Source organism: Dipodomys spectabilis, unplaced genomic scaffold (assembly GCF_019054845.1).
Source record: "Dipodomys spectabilis isolate Male_0828 unplaced genomic scaffold, ASM1905484v1 ptg000273l, whole genome shotgun sequence".
Taxonomy (NCBI): Eukaryota; Metazoa; Chordata; class Mammalia; order Rodentia; family Heteromyidae; genus Dipodomys; species Dipodomys spectabilis.
Window position 1 is genome coordinate 8,665,972 of NW_024870950.1, and position 17,240 is coordinate 8,683,211.

The 17,240-nt window shown below is 44.5% G+C and overlaps 1 protein-coding gene across 3 annotated transcripts in view; it reads right to left on the minus strand.

Annotated features, from left to right (window-relative positions):
- Slc7a6 (solute carrier family 7 member 6) overlaps nt 1-17,240 on the minus strand; it is a 38,663-nt gene that overhangs the window by 5,899 nt on the left and 15,524 nt on the right. For all 3 annotated transcript variants that reach the window (XM_042700906.1, XM_042700905.1, XM_042700904.1), the window contains 4 exons: nt 4,040-4,165; nt 1,694-1,838; nt 852-975; nt 511-614 (listed from right to left, as the gene is read on the minus strand). In XM_042700906.1, coding sequence (XP_042556840.1) covers nt 511-614; nt 852-975; nt 1,694-1,838; nt 4,040-4,165 — 499 coding nt within the window. The remainder of the gene's footprint in view (nt 1-510; nt 615-851; nt 976-1,693; nt 1,839-4,039; nt 4,166-17,240) is intronic.

Consider the following 17,240-nt stretch of genomic DNA (forward strand, 5'->3'; position numbering starts at 1 on the left):
CAGGCCCTAGGCTGGAGGTGATGAAGGTAGGCACCCTGATGAAGGAGAGAAATGATAACCTCAGTTAAATTTAGTGAGTGTGTGTATGTATACAAACGTGTATATTTGCGCACGTTTCAACTGGGGGAAAAGGATGGACATTAAAGGAAAATTCCAGATGCCAAGAGGCCAAGCAATTAAAACAGCCATAATGGCACAACTGGAAAGAAATAACATGTGGAATAAATAGTAGATGTTTGCAAGCCACCCAGGAAGAACCCCAGGAACTGATGACACCACCAAAAGTTTGAGTTGGCTAGTGAGAATTAAGGATTGTATCTGGACATGGTGGCACATGCCTGTAATTCCAGCACTCAAAAGGCTGAATCAGGAGAATCATAAGTTTAAGGCTAGCCTGGGTCCATATAGTAAGAGTGTGTGTGTGTGTGTGTGTGTGTGTGTGTGTGTGTGTGTGTGTGTGTGTGTGTATGTTTATATATGTCTATCATTGGTAAAGTTGACACTCAGTACCTTGATGAAGCAAAGATAGATGCATTAAGGCCCCCAAAGCAGGACAGAGCAACAGCAATAGGGATGGTCCAACTGAACATGCCAAACGTCTGGTCAGCAAATGTCTGGGGACAAAGCACAGGAGGACATTCAACACAGGACAAAGTTTGGAATCAGCCTACATGTATGATATTAGGTCAGAAGCAGTCATTGCTAAGCAACCCACCCTCTGCTCTAGACTTATCCCCTCATACTACAAGAGCTGGTCTGGCTGCAGAGAGAAAGAGAGAGAGAGGGGGTCATTTAGTGGGGCTAGATATCATGAGCTGATGATCCTCATTTGAGGATCCCAAGAGACTCACCACAGCCACAGCATCACTATTACGGACATCTGAAATGCTCAGCACTGTGTAATAGGCAACGTTGGTCAGGATGTAGATGAACATCACAATTGGCATAGAAATCCCAATGGCCAAGGGCAAATTTCTGTTAGGACAAGGGAAATAGGACCACCTAAAACCAACCTCTCCTGGGACCCACGGTTCATCAAGTATCCACTGGAAGGTTTTAACATTTAACAGTTTATTGGCCACTGGGTCTTTTGAGGCTGGCTCCTCTCACCTTATATCCCAAGGTGGGTATGTATCTTATGCCCATAGGCTCTTTCTACTGAGTAAGAGAAAGAGAGAGGGTGAAAGAAAAGAGAAAGGGACAGGAAGAGAGGGAGAGAGAAAAGGGATCAGAGGCAAGGAGGGAGGAGCACTTTTTCTATGAAGACAGCTCCTTGCCACAATAGGTCCAATGAGTCCCACAGAACTTTATGTTCATGCATCTCTGATCTCTGGGGACTAGAAGCTAGGCGATGGAACCCAGCTGGCCAAAAGAAACTCAAGTTCTGCCATTTGTTATCTCAGCACCCGCTGAGATTACAAGGCCCTGAGAGCTCAGCCCCAGCTGAGTCTGCTGCTGGCTTCTCCTCTAAGGAGGACCCTGGGGCTCTCCAGTGGGAACATGAAGGTATGAGCCAAGGACCTTCCAGCTTTCACTCACTCCTATCCTACCTCTTGATCTCTCCTAACTAGAGAAGGGTGAACAGGAAAATAGGATGAGAGGCAGAGGGAGGAGGCGTGTTCAGGGCAAGTGCACCCACTACAGCAGCAGTTTCAGTCAAGTTGGAGAGTGAAAGTATGATTTTTGCCTTTACCTTTCTGGGTTTTTTATTTCTTCTGTTACAAAATTAAGGGTGTCCCAACCTGAATAAGAGAAGAGGGCAGAGTAGAGGGCAAGAGAGAGGTTCCCCATATCCCAGGAGGAACCCTCAAAGGAGTTCATGAAGTGCCCAGAGTGTCCTACGGAGGCAAAGACAGATGGGGATTCAGGGAAAAGGAAGAGGTTGAGGAAAAAACATGGAAAATATGTGGAGAAGAGGAAGGATGAGGAGAAAGGACAGAGGAAGGAAACATGAAGAAAGGAAGGAGGGGAAGGAAGATAAAGAGGGGCAAACAAAAAGGGAAAACGGGAAAGAAAGAAAAAAAAACGTTATTTAACACCAAAAGAACAACAGCCCAAGTTTTCCCCCACACTTTATTACCACCCCACCTGATCACTCAGAAAAGTTCCTATCTCTTCAGGAAAACTGGACAATCTCAGAAAAATAAAGTTCTTCCTGGCTGATGTGCCTTGCTCTGATTTTTTTCTAACACCAGTAGCTGTTCCCCTTAAAGGAGACATTTTCTACTAGCAGTGCAAGGTCTTGGCTCAGATCACGACACAATTTGGTCACATGGGTTTATTAATCTCACAGACCACTGCTCTATTAGCAGTGGGTGCAGGTTGATAGAGACAGGAAATTACAAGCTAAGAGTAACTGAGGTTTTCTTATCTCATACTGGGTCACCCCCACTCTTCAGGGGGCCAGCTCAGGCCAAGATACATATATGTCCTTCTCCCTAAAGGCATCTGGAGACTGCAGACCTGAAGCCCAGGGGCAGCATCAAAATACACAGAGATCTCCGGAACACATTAGGGGTTTTAACAGAGACTCAGCCTTCTAAGGGAATTTGTTACTGACCTCTGTAGAAAGATAGACTCAGATCTCATTGTGGCAAAAAGGCTAGGTATGCAGCAAGAGCAAAGAACACAAAGACTCCTGTTCTCCAGAGCTGTCAGGCACTGTACATAGCAGTGGTTCCCTGAGGTTTATCTTGAGGTCTATGTTGATTGCTCAACAATCCAATTTGACCCCAAGATGCTCCTGAGACTCTGGGGACATCTAGATGGTTGCCTGCACTTACTTGGCATGAGCATAGTCCAGAACTCAGATCCTGGACCAACTGCCTAAGAATCCCCTAGGGCACTTCATAAAAACACAGCTTTTCGCTGAGGTATAGCTTGATGATCAAGCATTGTATAGTATTCATGAGGCCCTGGTTTAATCCCCAGTACCACAAAAATAAAAACAAACTGGGCACTGGTGCTTCACACCTATAATCCAAACTACTCTGGAGACTGAGACTGGAGGATTGTGACTCCAAGCCAGCCCAAGCAGGAAAGCCCATGAGACTCTTATCCACAATTAACCTCCAGAAAACCAAAAGTAGAGCTGTGGCTCAAAGTAGTAAAGTGCTAGCCTTGAACAGAAAAGCTCAGGGACAGAACCCAGTCCCTGAGTTCAAGCCCCATGACCAACAAACAAATAAATAAACAAACAAACCCAACCTTTTAGACTTAAAGCCAACCAGAGATTGAGTTGAGGGGCTCAGCTCTCCAGGTTATTTTAAACACAGCTGCATTTAGAGTCTGATCATCTAGAGGAAGGGGCTGTTAAATGAGGGAGAAATCCTTGGCTGAAGATCCTTAGGATTTCCCTTTTAAGCCAAGGAGATTATGGGAAGCCTATTACTCTCATGGTCAATTCAGTGTGCTCTGATCCAGAAATGAAAAGCTCTACAAAGCCAACATGCAGAAAAGCAGTGCCAATTTCACAATATTCTGCTATTTTGCTCAGTGAGCTGGCTTGGGGAGGAATGCTGAACCCAAATCCAGATGAAAAGTGAAGGCTGTAAAATAACCACAAAGCCAACCTCCCAGATTACTTACACACACACACACACACACACACACACACACACACACACACACACACACAGTCACCCTTCTATAGGAAGACCAAGTTTTCCTACTTGCTGCCCACCCTGCTGTCATAGACCAAAACCAGAGACCCCTCTATCTACTACCCCCACCCCCACCTCCAGATGGCTTCTGTGGCCCAATTATGACCAAAGTTTCACAAGCTGCTGTGCCTGTGGCTGGCTTCCTTCAATGCTTCCAGCCGCCCTGAGAGTTGGTACAATACTTCCAGTTAGCCAAGTCAGGCTGGCCCACAAAATTCAAGAAGAGATATATGACCATATCTTGCACTCACTGACACACACTAGCATAACACAGAAAGAGCTGAGCAATAAAGCTAGTAGTGTCCCCCAAATCTTCCTTAGGGAACCAAAGGAAATCCTGGGACATCCACCTTCTTCCCACATCAAGCCCATCTTACCCTGGCACAGTTTAACAAGGCCCATGACAATGATGGCAATGAGCGCCAGGACCTTGGCGTAAGTGAACATGTCCTGCACTCGTGTGCCCCACTTGACGTAAGCACAGTTTACAAATGTCAGCAGACCTAGGAGGAAAACCATAACGTTACTGGCAAGTTACTTTTCACAGAAAACATTACTCCTGACCTTCTTCACAAAAGGAAGGACCTGCCCCTGCTGAGAGCACCCATGAATATCCCAACACCGTTGACATCCAAAAATACAAAAGCATGTATGAACTTATAATCAAACATTCTGATAGCCAGAATCGTTTTTGGAAATTCTCCTCACACCCAAAAAGGGTTGACTTCATTTCACCCAATCTTCTCCATCCAGATTCCCTCCCAAGGTGTCAAAGTACAAACAAGAGGGGTTGGTGCCGTTGGTAGAGTGCCAGCCAATGAGCAAGTGTCAGGAACTGAGTTCAAGTCCCAGTCTTGGGAAAAAAATTGTACAAGAGCTGGGCGCTGGTGGCTCATACCTGCAATCCTCGCTACTCAGGAGTCTGAGATCTAAGGATCACGGTTCAAAGCCAGGCCAGGCAGGAAAGTCCCAGAGACTCTTATCTCTAATAAAACCACTAGAAAACTGGAAGTGCCACTGTGGCTCAAGCGGTAGAATGCTCGCCGTGAGCTGAAGAGTTGAGGGACAGCACCCAGGCCCAGAGTTCAAGCCCCACGACTGACCAAAAAAAAAAAAAAAATGTACAAGAGGCACAAAAGCTCTCTCTATGGACATTAGAGAGGGCCTATAAATACATTAATAAGTTAGGTAGATTTGAATGCAGATGATTGATTACTGAGGAATTAGACAATGTTTGGGGGCTCTTTTAGTTGATTGTTTTGTTTTGTTTTTGTGTCAGTTCTGGGACTTGAACTCAGGACCTGATTGCTATCCATGAGCTTTTTTTCTTTTTTTTTTTCTGCTTAAGGCAAGCATTCTACCACTTAAGCCTCAGCTCTACACTTCCATGAGACAATGTTCTGTATGTGTTAAAAAAAAAAAATCTGTTATGTAATTGACAACCTCACATATACTCCCCTCAATCAATTCTCACAAACCCCAAAATATAAGTATTTCTGTTTCCATTTTATAGATAAGAAAACGGAGGCCAGGTGCCGGTGGCTCACACCTGTAATCCTAGCTACTCAGGAGGCTGAGATCTGAGGATGCAGTTCAAAGGCAGCCCAGGCAGGAAAAGCTGTGAAATTCTTATCACCAATAAACCACCAGAAAAGTGGAAGTGGTGCTGTGGCTCAAGTGGTCTAGCCTTGAGCTGAAGAGCTGAGGGACAGCACTCAGGCCCAGAGTTCAAACCCCACAACTGACCAAAAAAAAAATTGAGGCTAAAAAGGGGTTAACTATCAAACTATCATTCCTAAGCCCAAAAGATCACTGGTAAGTACCCACAGTCCTTATCCAAACCTCTCAGGGAGGTCCATGGAAAAATGAGTTTACCAAGTGCTCCCAAGGTTCATATCAGCAGTGCTGCCTTAAGCTCCAGCTCATTCCTTATGCACCTCAGTGATATACGGGCCCTATGTAGAGGATCCAGCACCTTGCCCCCACGGGGGTTCTACAGTAAAAAGCATAGTGGTACCTCCAAATACTGCTGCTAACCTTGGAACTTAAAGATGCACTCAAATGTTATCACAAAAGCTGTCAGGCCCATCCTCTTGGCCACTTGTACCTACATTTTACCCACTTTGACAACAAGTCAAAAAACACAGCCAGGCTCCAGTGGCTCACACCAGATATAACACAAAAGAAATGCCCTCCTTTACCTCCTCCTCCTGCCTTAGCTATGCCTACTTCCAAGTCTGGCTCAGACACTAGGAAAACTTTCCTAAATTTACCTGCCACCCTCTGGAGCTCTCTACTCTCCACAGCACAGCTCAGTGTCTAGGGCTGTTGTCCTGTGGACATCTGTTGACATGAGATCTCCCTCTCCCTCTCCCTCTCCCTCTCTCCCTCTACCTCTCCCTCTCTCCCCCTCCCTCTCCCTCTCTCCCCCTCCCTCTCCCTCTCCCTTTCCCTCTTCCCCTCCCCTTCCCTCTCCTCTCCCCCTCCCCCTCCCCTCCCTCACATGTTGTTAGGTTTTGTTACCCCAAGATCATAAATTTCCAGAGGGCAATAAAAGCATAGTGCATTCTTAAACTACTTCTTAGCAAAAAAGAAAACGAATGAACGGTGGCTGGAATTAAGGTGTTGATGACTCTCGTCAAATGGACACTTCCCTGCGGCAAGCAAATTTTCAGAAAGGTAGACATTCCTCCTTTCAAAAGAACAGAAGCACCCCAGGACCAGCTGTGAAAATGAACACATGGTAGTAATGGCCTCCACAGTGTTTCAAGAGCTTCACTCACCACACTGGTAAGTAATACAGGTGTTCACTAATAACAATTATATGGAGGTGGGGGAACAGCAGCCAAGAGTGTCAGGGAGAAACTCCTAAACTGCTGAGCCAAGTTCTCTGTGTGGAATAGCCCAGACGAGCTAACACAGGCAGATAACCAGCAATTCACAGTAATCCACAGGCCCACGTGCAATATAATAAGTACATTCTGAGGTACTACTTGCTCAGCCTCTTGTTTTGGTTTTGGGTTTTGCTTTTGCTAGTTGTGTGGGGAAGGGAGGGGTGTCCTGGTATCTTTGCAGTGCTAGTGATCAAACTCTGGCCTTGAGTATGCTAAGCTAACATTCTACACTTGGGAATTGTTCCCACTTCCCTATAATCATCAGTCAGACCAGATAATGAGCCCAAGTCTGGCCTAGGAGATTGTCTCTCCAAGGAACTGCCCTTAGACTCAGAATGCCAAGAAACAAAATCTTTATAGTATTGGGCTACACCAAGAGGCAAGAACTACAAGTCAAAAAAATAATTCAAAGCCAGGCCAGGCAGAAAAGTCTGTGAGACTCTTATCTCCAATGAACTACTCAGAAAAAGCCAGAAGTGGGCTGGGAAGGTGGCTTAGTGGTAGAGCGCTTGCCTTGCATGCATGAGGCTCTGGGTTAGATTCCTCAGCACCACATAAGCAGATAGAAAAAAAAAAGCCAGAAGTGGCGCTGTGGCTCAAGTGGTAGAGGCTGGCCTTGAGCTGAAGAGCTGAGGGACAGCGCCCAGGCCCAGAGTTCAGGCCCCACGACCAAAAAAAAAAAAAAGGAGAGAATAGGAGGGAGAAGAGACCCAAAAAAAAAAAAAAAAAAAGTATCAAATGGAGACATGGAAAAATGGATATGTTCATGGAGAGAAACTGGCTCACTAAGCTTGTTTATAGCCTCAAGATGAGGAAGAGATTGAAATGCTCCTCTGCCCACAACACCAGGCATTATGTCTCACTTCTTCCCTCCATCCTACAGCACGTTTCCTGCAGGGTTGATTCTCTCTGCACACATTTAAGTACAGACAACACTGAGTGGAAATCCAGTAACCACTCTAATGAATGAAAGCGGTTTCTCATGGTCATCCCTGAAGGACTCATTCCATGACTAGCTGGATGAATACAAAAGTACCTCATCAGCTGGGAATTGCTTGGAAGACTGAGGCTGGGTCAGCAAGCCTGTCTCTACAGAGGAAAACTAAAGATCTGGAGAGACAATGAATAATGGATGGCTCACACTATCTTAACAGCTACAAGAGAGACATAAATAGGGAGATCATGGTCCAGGCTGCCCTGGGCAAAAACAAGTCAAAAGGGCTAGGGATATAGTTCCAGTGGTAGAGTGTCTGCCTAACAAAAAGCAAGACCAGAAAGAAAAAAGAAAGAAAGAAAGAAAGAAAGAAAGAAAGAAAGAAAGAAAAAAAGAAAGAAAGAAAGAAAGAAAGAAAGAAAGAAAGAAAGAAAGAAAGAAAGAAAGAAAGGGAGAAAGGGAGGAAGGGAGGAAGGGAGGAAGGAAGGAAGGAAGGAAGGAAGGAAGGAAGGAAGGAAGGAAGGAAGGGAAAGAGAGAAAGAAAGAAAGAAAGAAAGAAGGAAAGAAGGAAAGGAAGGGAAAGAAGGAAAGGAAAGAAGGAAGGATCTTATCAGGTGCTGGGAAATTTTTCCCACAGTATACTCCTTATATTTTCACTTATTTGTCTTTTTTATTTCCCTTTGGTTGGTCATAGGGCTTGAAATCAGGGCCTGGGCACCATCCTTGAGCTCTTTTGCTCAAAGCTAGCACTTTATCACTTTGAGCCACAGTTCCACTTCTAGTTTTCTGAAGAGTAACTGAGATAAGAATCTCACAGATCTTTCCTGCTTGGGCTGGTTTTGAACCTCAGTCCTCTAGATCTCAGCCTCCTGAGTAGCTAGATTATAGGCATGAGCCACCAACACTTGGCTACTTACTCATCTTTATACTTTTACTTATTTACCATGTACATTATGCTTCTTTATTCATGAAAGTAGTTAATTAGCCAAGATGTATTGCTAGGGCCAGGAGCAGTGTGAAAAGAAGCAGGTGTCTAGGGTACATAGCGTAAGGAGCACTCACTCTAGTGGGCCAAGTCCAGGAACTTGAGAGTGAGTATATCCTTTAAGACCAGCCCCAGGCACATAGGTTGCCTCATCCATTCTCAGTCCTGCCAGAGAACATAGTCTGCCAAGCAGATGCCAAGTCCCTGGGCTATTTCCCAGACTCTAAGAAATAAAAGGTCCTCACTTAGGTAACTGGAACCCCTCTGTACATCATCTTTATAATATGTGTGTGTGTGTGTGTGTGTGTGTGTGTATACAAAAAGGAAAAATAAATAAAATCTCACCACCCGAGCCATAACCCTCCATGCCAGCCAAAACTTAGCCATTTCGCTCCCCAAACTTTATCAGAGCACAAACTAAGATAGCAGAGCCAAACCTTGAGGCCAGATGCTCAGATTTCACAGTTACAGTTCATATCCTAAGCCTTCCTTCTTCTCCTGATTGCATTTTCATCTTCTATGAGGGTCTCCAAGCACGTCTGGGAGCTTGCTGTTTTTGTGGTTATTTACTTGTTTGCTTATTGGTGTGTGTGTGTGTGTGTGTGTGTGAGAGAGAGAGAGAGAGAGAGAGAGAGAGAGAGAGAGACAGAGACAGACAGAGACAGAGACAGACAGAGACAGAGAGTTTTTGCAAAATCAAACTGAGGACTTCAAGTACACTACCAGCTTGATTACTCAAGTTCTGGTTATTCAACTTGTTGCCAAGAAAGTATACTCTAATAGAAGAAAGAAAGATCCAAACACAACCTCTAAACAGAAATAGATCCCCAAACACTCTCTGTGGCAGAGACTTGCAAATCATCTTCCAGTATTTACTCTCTTTTCTTCCTTCATAGGAATTTTAACTGAAGTCATGACTAAAACAACTCCCCAGCTTCCCTCACAAGTAGTTATGGCAAAGAAACTAACACTAACCAACCCCACCCAAGGGGATTGTAAAAAGATGTTTCATATAAGACTCCAAGAAGCACTTCTGTGGGTGGGTGGGGTCAGGGAGGGGGGGAGGGGGGAAGATGAGAAGGGATGGGAAGGGGAAACAAAGGAGGAGGCAACAATGCTTGATAAGAAATGTACTCATTACCTTGCTCAAGTAATTGTAACCCCTCTGTACAGGGTGCTGGTGGCTCATACCTGTAATCCTAGCCACTCAGGGGGCTGAGATCCAAGGATCATGATTCAAAGCCAGCCTGGACAGGAAAGTCCGTGAGATTCTTGTCTCCATTTAAGCATCAAAAAAGCTGGAAGTGGAGTGAAGCTGTGGCTCAAAGGGGTAGAATGCTATCCTTGAGCACAAAAACTCAGGGACAGCACCCAGATTCAAGCCTCATGATTCTCTCTCTCTCTCTCTCTCTCTTTCACACATATACACACACACACACATGCACACACTCATTCATGCAAGCAAGCACCTCTGAAGGAGGAATGTTTTTCTTTACGTTTCCTAAGGAAGACACGACATCAGGAGTTTGAGTAGCCACCTTAGGTCATGGCTAAAAGTCATGCTGAGGACATCAGGAGTTTGAGTAGCCACCTTAGGTCATGGCTAAAAGTCATGCTGAGGACAGCAGAGATGTAAAAGAGAAGGAAGGAACTTGGATTGCTGATGCATTTTTGGAACTGTCCTTCTAGCTTCCCTAATTTAACGTATGAGAGGAATAAACTTCAGTGTTTCAGTTATGTTGCCTTAGGTTTCCTGTTGCATGAAATCCAAACTAATCCTGAATAATACATGTACCTCCTGATAGAATTGCCTCTCCTACACAAGGAGGGGGCTGGGAAATCTGAAGCTGTAGTCCTAGCTATGCTAAGCGTCACAGCTCCCCATTCCCTCCCACAGACAGGGTGTGGTTAACAGGCATTTGCGGACAGAGTACAGCCCTACACAACAACAGTGAGTGTTCTAAAATAGTCCATGGAAGGTCAGGCCCACCAAATGGACATCTGGAATCCAGGTCTACCTCCTTAGCCTATGCATGATTATCTAATGTACATGCATACTTTTATATATATTTTAAACTATTCTTAAAGATGATCCTGGTGTTGTACATCTGTCCTCCCAGCTACAGCCTAAGGAGGATCATTTGTGCGTAGGTTTGCACTCAGGAGTTTGAGACCACATTTAAAAAAAAAAACAACCCACTTGGAATTGAGGTACAGCTCAATGGGAGAGTACATGCTTAGCACGTGTAAAGGTCCTGGGTTCAATTCCAGGCACACACACACAAAAAAAAGTATCTTTGTTTTTTATTATACAAATACATTTATTTATTTATTTATTTTTTTTTGTTGGTCGTGGGGCTTGAACTCTGGGCCTGGGCGCTGTCCCTCAGCTCTTCAGCTCAAGGTGAGTGCTCTACCACTTGAGCTACAGCGCCACTTCCGGTTTTCTGGTGGTTTATTGGAGATATGAGTCTCACGGTCTTTCCTGCCCGGGCTAGCTTTGAACCACGATCCTTAGATCTCAGCCTCCTGAGTAGCTAGGATTACAGACGTGAGCCACCAGCGCCCGGCTACAAATACATTTAGTCTTATTATCAGAATAGTCTAAATAAGATGAAGACCCAGTTCTCCTTAGGTCTGTGTAACTCTCAAAACATGAGGGCTGTCTATCCATGAAAATAACTGACCCAAATGAGGGGAAAATACCTCTTTCTAAATCAAAACCCTGACTAGTTGTGAGTCTAAGAAAGCAGGAGACCAGGGCAAGATATTCAAGGCAGCCGGGGGCTGGTGGCTCACGCCTGTAATCCTAGCTACTCAGGAGGTTGAGATCTGAGGATCGCGGTTCAAAGCCAGCCCAGGCAGGAGAGACTGTGAGACTCCGATCTCCAATAAACCACCAGAAAACCGGAAGTGGCGCTGTAGCTCAAGTGGTAGAGTGCTCGCCCTGAGCTGAAGAGCTGAGGGACAGTGCCCAGGCCCAGAGTTCAAGCCCCATGGCCGACAAAAAAAAAAAAAAGATATTCAGGGCAGGGAACCAATGGCTCATGCCTATAACCCTACAACTCATAAGATTGAGATCTGAGGATGACTCTTTAAAGCGAAGTGGGACAGACAAATCAAGAAGCTCTTATCTCTTATTAACTAGCAAAAAGCCAGAAGTGGAGGTATGTCTCAAGTAATAACACCAGCTTTGAGCAAAAAAGCCAAGCAAAAGAGAGAGGTTCAGCTGGGAATATGGCTTAGTATAGAGTGCTTGCCTAGCACGCATAAAGCCCTGGGTTCTATTCCTCAGTACCACATAAACAGAATAAGCCAGAAGTGGTGCTGTGGCTCGAGTGGTAGAGCGCTAGACTTCAGCAAGAGAAGCTCAGGGACAGTGCCAAGACCCTGAATAAGCCCCAGGACTGGCAAAAAGAGAGAGAGGTTCTGAGTTCAAGCTCTAGAACCTGTACACACACACACACACACACAGGAAAAGTGCACTGGCAACACATAAGCCAGAAATGTCATCCTTCTAAAGTCAAATCAAATATTAGGCTCTTACAATCCTCGGAACCAGGTTAAAAAGAATACTGTTGGCAGAGCTGGGAATGTGGCTTAATGGTACAGTGTTTGCCTAGTATGCATAAAGCCCTGGGTTTGATTCCTCAGTACCATATAAACAGAAAAAGCCAGAAGTGACACTGTGAATCAAGTGGTAAAGTGCTAGCCATGAACAAAAAGGAAGCTCAGGGACAGTGCCCAGGCCTTGAGTTCATGACCCAGGATTGGCAAAAATAAAAATAAAAATAAATAAAATACTGTTAGCTAGTAACCAATGAGGAGACCCTATATTCCTAAGAACTAGTGTGTGTGTATGTGTGTGTGTGTGTGTGTGTGTGTGTATTAGTCTGGGCTTAAACTCAGGGCCTGTCACTGAGCTCTTTTTGCTCGTAGCAATTGCTCTACCACTTGAGCCACAGCTCCACTTCTAGCTTCTTCTTTTTTTTTTGTACCAGTCTTGAAGCTTGAACTCAGGGCCTGGGCACTATCCCTGAGCTCTCTTTTGCTTAAGGCTAGCACTCTACCACTTGAGCCACAGCACCACTTCTGGCTTTTCTGTTTATGTGTTACTGAGGAATTGAACCCAGGGCTTCATGAATGCTAGGCAAACACTCTACCACTAAACCACATTCCCAGCCCTACTTCTAGCTTCCTATTGTAGTTAACTGGAAATAAGACTCTCACTGACTTTCCTGCCCAGACTGGCTTTGAACCAGGATCCTTAGATCTCAATGTCCTGAGTAGCTAGGATTACAGATGTGAGCCACCAGCACCAGGCTATTAAGAACTATCATTGTGCCAGGAATATTGGTACACACCTGTAATCCTAGCACTTGGGAGACAGAGGCAGGAGGATCATAAGCTCCAACCAAAAAACTAAGGAAGGAAAATAAAATCAATTCCTCTCTACAGTTCCGTTGAGTCCCAGTGAGTATCAGTGCTTAAGCTTGCAGCATTCTGTCAGCAGCTTAATCATCTATCACAGAAAATTCCAAGACCCCAGAATGTATACAAACAAGTTCATCTGTAGGATGGGTTCTCAACAGCAACACTACTGATATTTGGAGTGGGAAAGTCTTTATTGTGTGGGCTGTTCTGTACATAGCAGCTTTTCAGCAACACTTCTAACTCCACTAGATTGCCAGCAATACCAACTTCCAGTAGAAGTATCCACTAAAAATTTATCCAAAAATTGTCCAATGTCTCCTGGGGCCAAACCCACCTCTGCGAATCACTACTAATAATAAGTAGCTAAGACAATCTGATATTCCCCTAAAGCTGCTTAGATCTCCCCACTAGTATAACCTGGAAATGTGGTGGGGTACAGCTAGAGTTTGCAGCAACAGTGCCTTCAGGGACCAAGAAAGTAATCTGAATGGACAAAGACAAAAAAAAAAATTAGGTTAAAATGAGAGGAAGCAGAAGACTGCAATGGACTGAGAAATGTCTAATCCACTTAAGGGGATTAACTGCTACTATAATCTAGCTGATTTCACCAGGCAGGAATTTGAGTTCAAAGTTGCCAGAGTTTTTGATTTTTCAAGAAAAAGAATCTTAATTCCATTGACATTCTTCACAGAAACGGAAAAAAAAAAACACCAACAATACTACAATTCATATAAAAGCACAAAAGAGGGCCTGGGAAGGTAGCTCAGTAGAGTGCTTGCCTCATATGCATGAGGCCCTGGGTTTAATTCCTCAGCACCATATAAGCAGAAAAAGCCAGAAGTGGCACTATGTGGCTCAAGTAGAGGAGAGCTAGCCTTGAACTGAAGAGCTAAGGCAAGTGCCCAGGCCCAGAGTTCAGGCCCATGACCAACCAAAAAAATAGCACAAAAGACTCTGAAGAGCCAAAGCAATTCTAAGCAAAAGAACAATCTTGAATTTGTCATAATAGCTGATTTCAAATTATACCACAGAACCACAGTTACAAAATAGCACAGTATGGGCTGGGGGTGCGGCTTAGTGGTAGAGTACTTGCCTAATATGCATGAAGCCCTGGGTTCAATTCCTCAGTATCACATAAACAGAAAAAGCTGGAAGTGGTGCTGTAGCTCAAGTGGCAGAGTGCTAGCCTTGAGCAAAAAAAAAGCTCAGGGACTGTGGTCAGGCCCTGAAGCCCTAGGACTGGAAAAAAAAAATTGTGTGATGAAGTGAACAATTCTCAAAACAAGTACAAATGGCCAATAAATACTTGAAAAAGCAGCGCACCAGTGGCTCATGCCTGTAATCCTAGCTACTCAGGAGGCTGAGATCTGAGGATCACGGTTCAAAGCCAGCTCAGGAAGGAAAAGTCCGTGAGACTCTTATCTCCAATAAACCACTAGAAAAAAAAAAAATCGGAAGTGGCATTGTGGCTCAAGCAGTAGAGCACTTGCCTTGAGCTGAAGAGCGCAGGGACAGCACCCAAGCCTAGAGTTCAAGCCCCATGACCGACCAAAAAAAAAAAAAGGGACATGTTGAACTGAAACCCTTTTTATAAAAAAAAAAAAAAAAAAGAAAGAAAGAAGGCTGGGAAGGTGGCTCAGTGGTAGAGTGCTTGCTTCGCATGCATGAGGCCCTGGGTTCGATTCCTCAGTACTACATAAGCAAAAAGAAAAAATCCAGAAGTGGTGCTGTGGCTCAAGTTGTAGAGCGCTAGCCTTGAGCTGAAGAGCTGAGGGACAGTACCCAGGCCCAGAGTTCAGGCCCCACCACCAACAAAAAAAGAAAGAAAGAAAAAGCCAGAAGTGGCACTGTGGCTCAAGTGGTAGCCTTGTGCTAGCCTTGAGCACAAAGAGGCTCAAGGACAGCATCCAGGTCCTGAGTTCAAGCCCCATGATCAACAAAGAAAATATCATACACATCTGTGTCCTTTTTTTTTTTTTTGTTGGTCGTGGGGCTTGAACTCTGGGCCTGGGCGCTGTCCCTCAGTTCTTCAGCTCAAGGCGAGCGCTCTACCACTTGAGCTACAGCACCACTTCCGGTTTTCTGGTGGTTTATTGGAGATAGGAGTCTCACAGTCTCTCCTGCCCGGGCTGGCTTTGAACCGCGATCCTCAGATCTCAGCCTCCTGAGTAGCTAGGATTACAGGCGTGAGCCACCAGCGCCCGGCCATCTGTGTCCTTTGATTTGAGTGTCTTTATCCCCTTGGACACAAGGATTCCCCTTATTTAATTTTATCCTAAGAAATATGCAGATATTCTAGAATAATTTATGTGCAAAGATCATCACAACAGCATTATTTATAAAAATAACATTATAGAGCACTTAGTATGTATCAGATAGGAAGAACCACTTATATACATATTGATTCAGTTACTCCTCATAACAATCTTTTCAGCTAGGCAACAATCTGAAATCTCATTTTAGCAAGGTGACAGTGGATCACATCTATAATCCTAGTTACTCAGGAAGATGGGATCTGGAGGATCATGGCTCAAAGCCAGTCCAGGCAGAAAAGAATTTTAAAATATTGCTCTTGAAGAACATTTCATGAAATAAGAGTAGGGGTAGAGTGGTGTACTATATTTAAGAAGCAGAATATTAGCTAAGCGCCAGTGGCTCACACCTATAATCCCAGCTACTCAGGAGACTAAGATTTGAGGATCGCAGTTCGATGCCAGCCAGGGACTCTTATCTCCAATTAACCACTCAAAAATCAGAAGTAGCACTATGGCTCAAGTGGTAGAGCACTAGTCTTAAGGGAAAAAGAGCTCAGGGACAGCACTTAGGCCCTAAGTTCAAATCACACACACACACACACACACACACACACACACACACACACACACACACACACACACACACACACACACACACACACACACACACACACACACACACACACACAAGACCCCTGAGCCAGTGGCTCAAGCACTTAGGCCCTAAGTTCAAATCACACACACACACACACACACACACACACACACACACACACACACACACACACTTAGGCCCTAAGTTCAAATCACACACACACACACACACACACACACACACACACACACACACACACACACACACACACAGAAGACCCCTGAGCCAGTGGCTCAAGTCTGAAATCCTAGCTATTCAGGAGGCTGAGATCTGAAGTTCAAAGACAGCCTGAACAGAAAAGTCCTGAGACACTATCTCTAATAAACTAGAAAAAAAAAGTCTGGGCTGGAGCGGTAGAACACCAGTCATGATCACAAGAGAGCACAAGATCCTGAATTAAAGCACTAATACCTGCAAAAATAAATAAAAATCAATAAAATTAAAAACCAGTATATAGTATTGAAGATATGGCTCAAGTAGTAGAAGACCAGCCATGAGCAAGAAAGGAAGACAGAGCACAAAGCACAAGGCCCTTAGTTCAAGCCATAGTACTGCAACCACAAAAAAAAATAAAGCAGAGCAACTGAGTGGCAAAGCGCTTGCCTAGCAAGTACAAAGTCCAGGGTTCATTCTCCCATAACAAAAGACAGACCAAAAGAAAAAAAGTTGGGGCTAGGAATGTGGCTTAGTGGTAGAGTACTTGCCCCCCGCCCCCATCTTCAGTAGATTTGAGAGTATTTAAATTTTCTCCTTGATGAACGTATCTTTTTAGGCCCAAGACAGGGACTCAAACTCAGTACTTGCAGTTTCATTCACTGACTAGTGCTCTACCAACTGAACCACACCTCCAACCCCTTGATGTACATATTCTATCATCACAAGATTAGTTTCCTTTTAAGTATTTAGTTAGACTAGAATCACACTGGCCAAAGCCCATGGGACACCTAGCTATTCACACACTTTTCTTCTTCCTTCCAGGATTATTTGTTTCCCTTTCACTTTTTGCATATTTTTTTAAATCCTTAAAGTCAAGAGGCATAGTATAATGTACAGTTATTGGGCTGGGAAATGTGGCTTAGTAGTAGAGCCCCAGGATTGGAATAATAATAATAATAATAAACAATTCTTTATTGCTAACTCTAAAGTACCATCAGTTTATTTTTTTTGCTGGTCCTGAGGCTTGAACTCTGGGCCTGGGCACTGTCCCTAAGCCTCTTTGTGCTCAAGGCTAGTGGTCTACAACTTGAGCCATAATGCCACTTTGGGTTTTTTCTGAGTAGTTTATTGGAGATAAGAATCTCACAGACTTTCTTCCCCTGGCTGGCTTTGAACTCGATCCTCAGATCTCAGCCTCCTGAGTAGCTAGGATTACAGGTGAGCCACCAGTGCCCGGCTCCCTCCGTCTATTTTTAGTCTTGTGG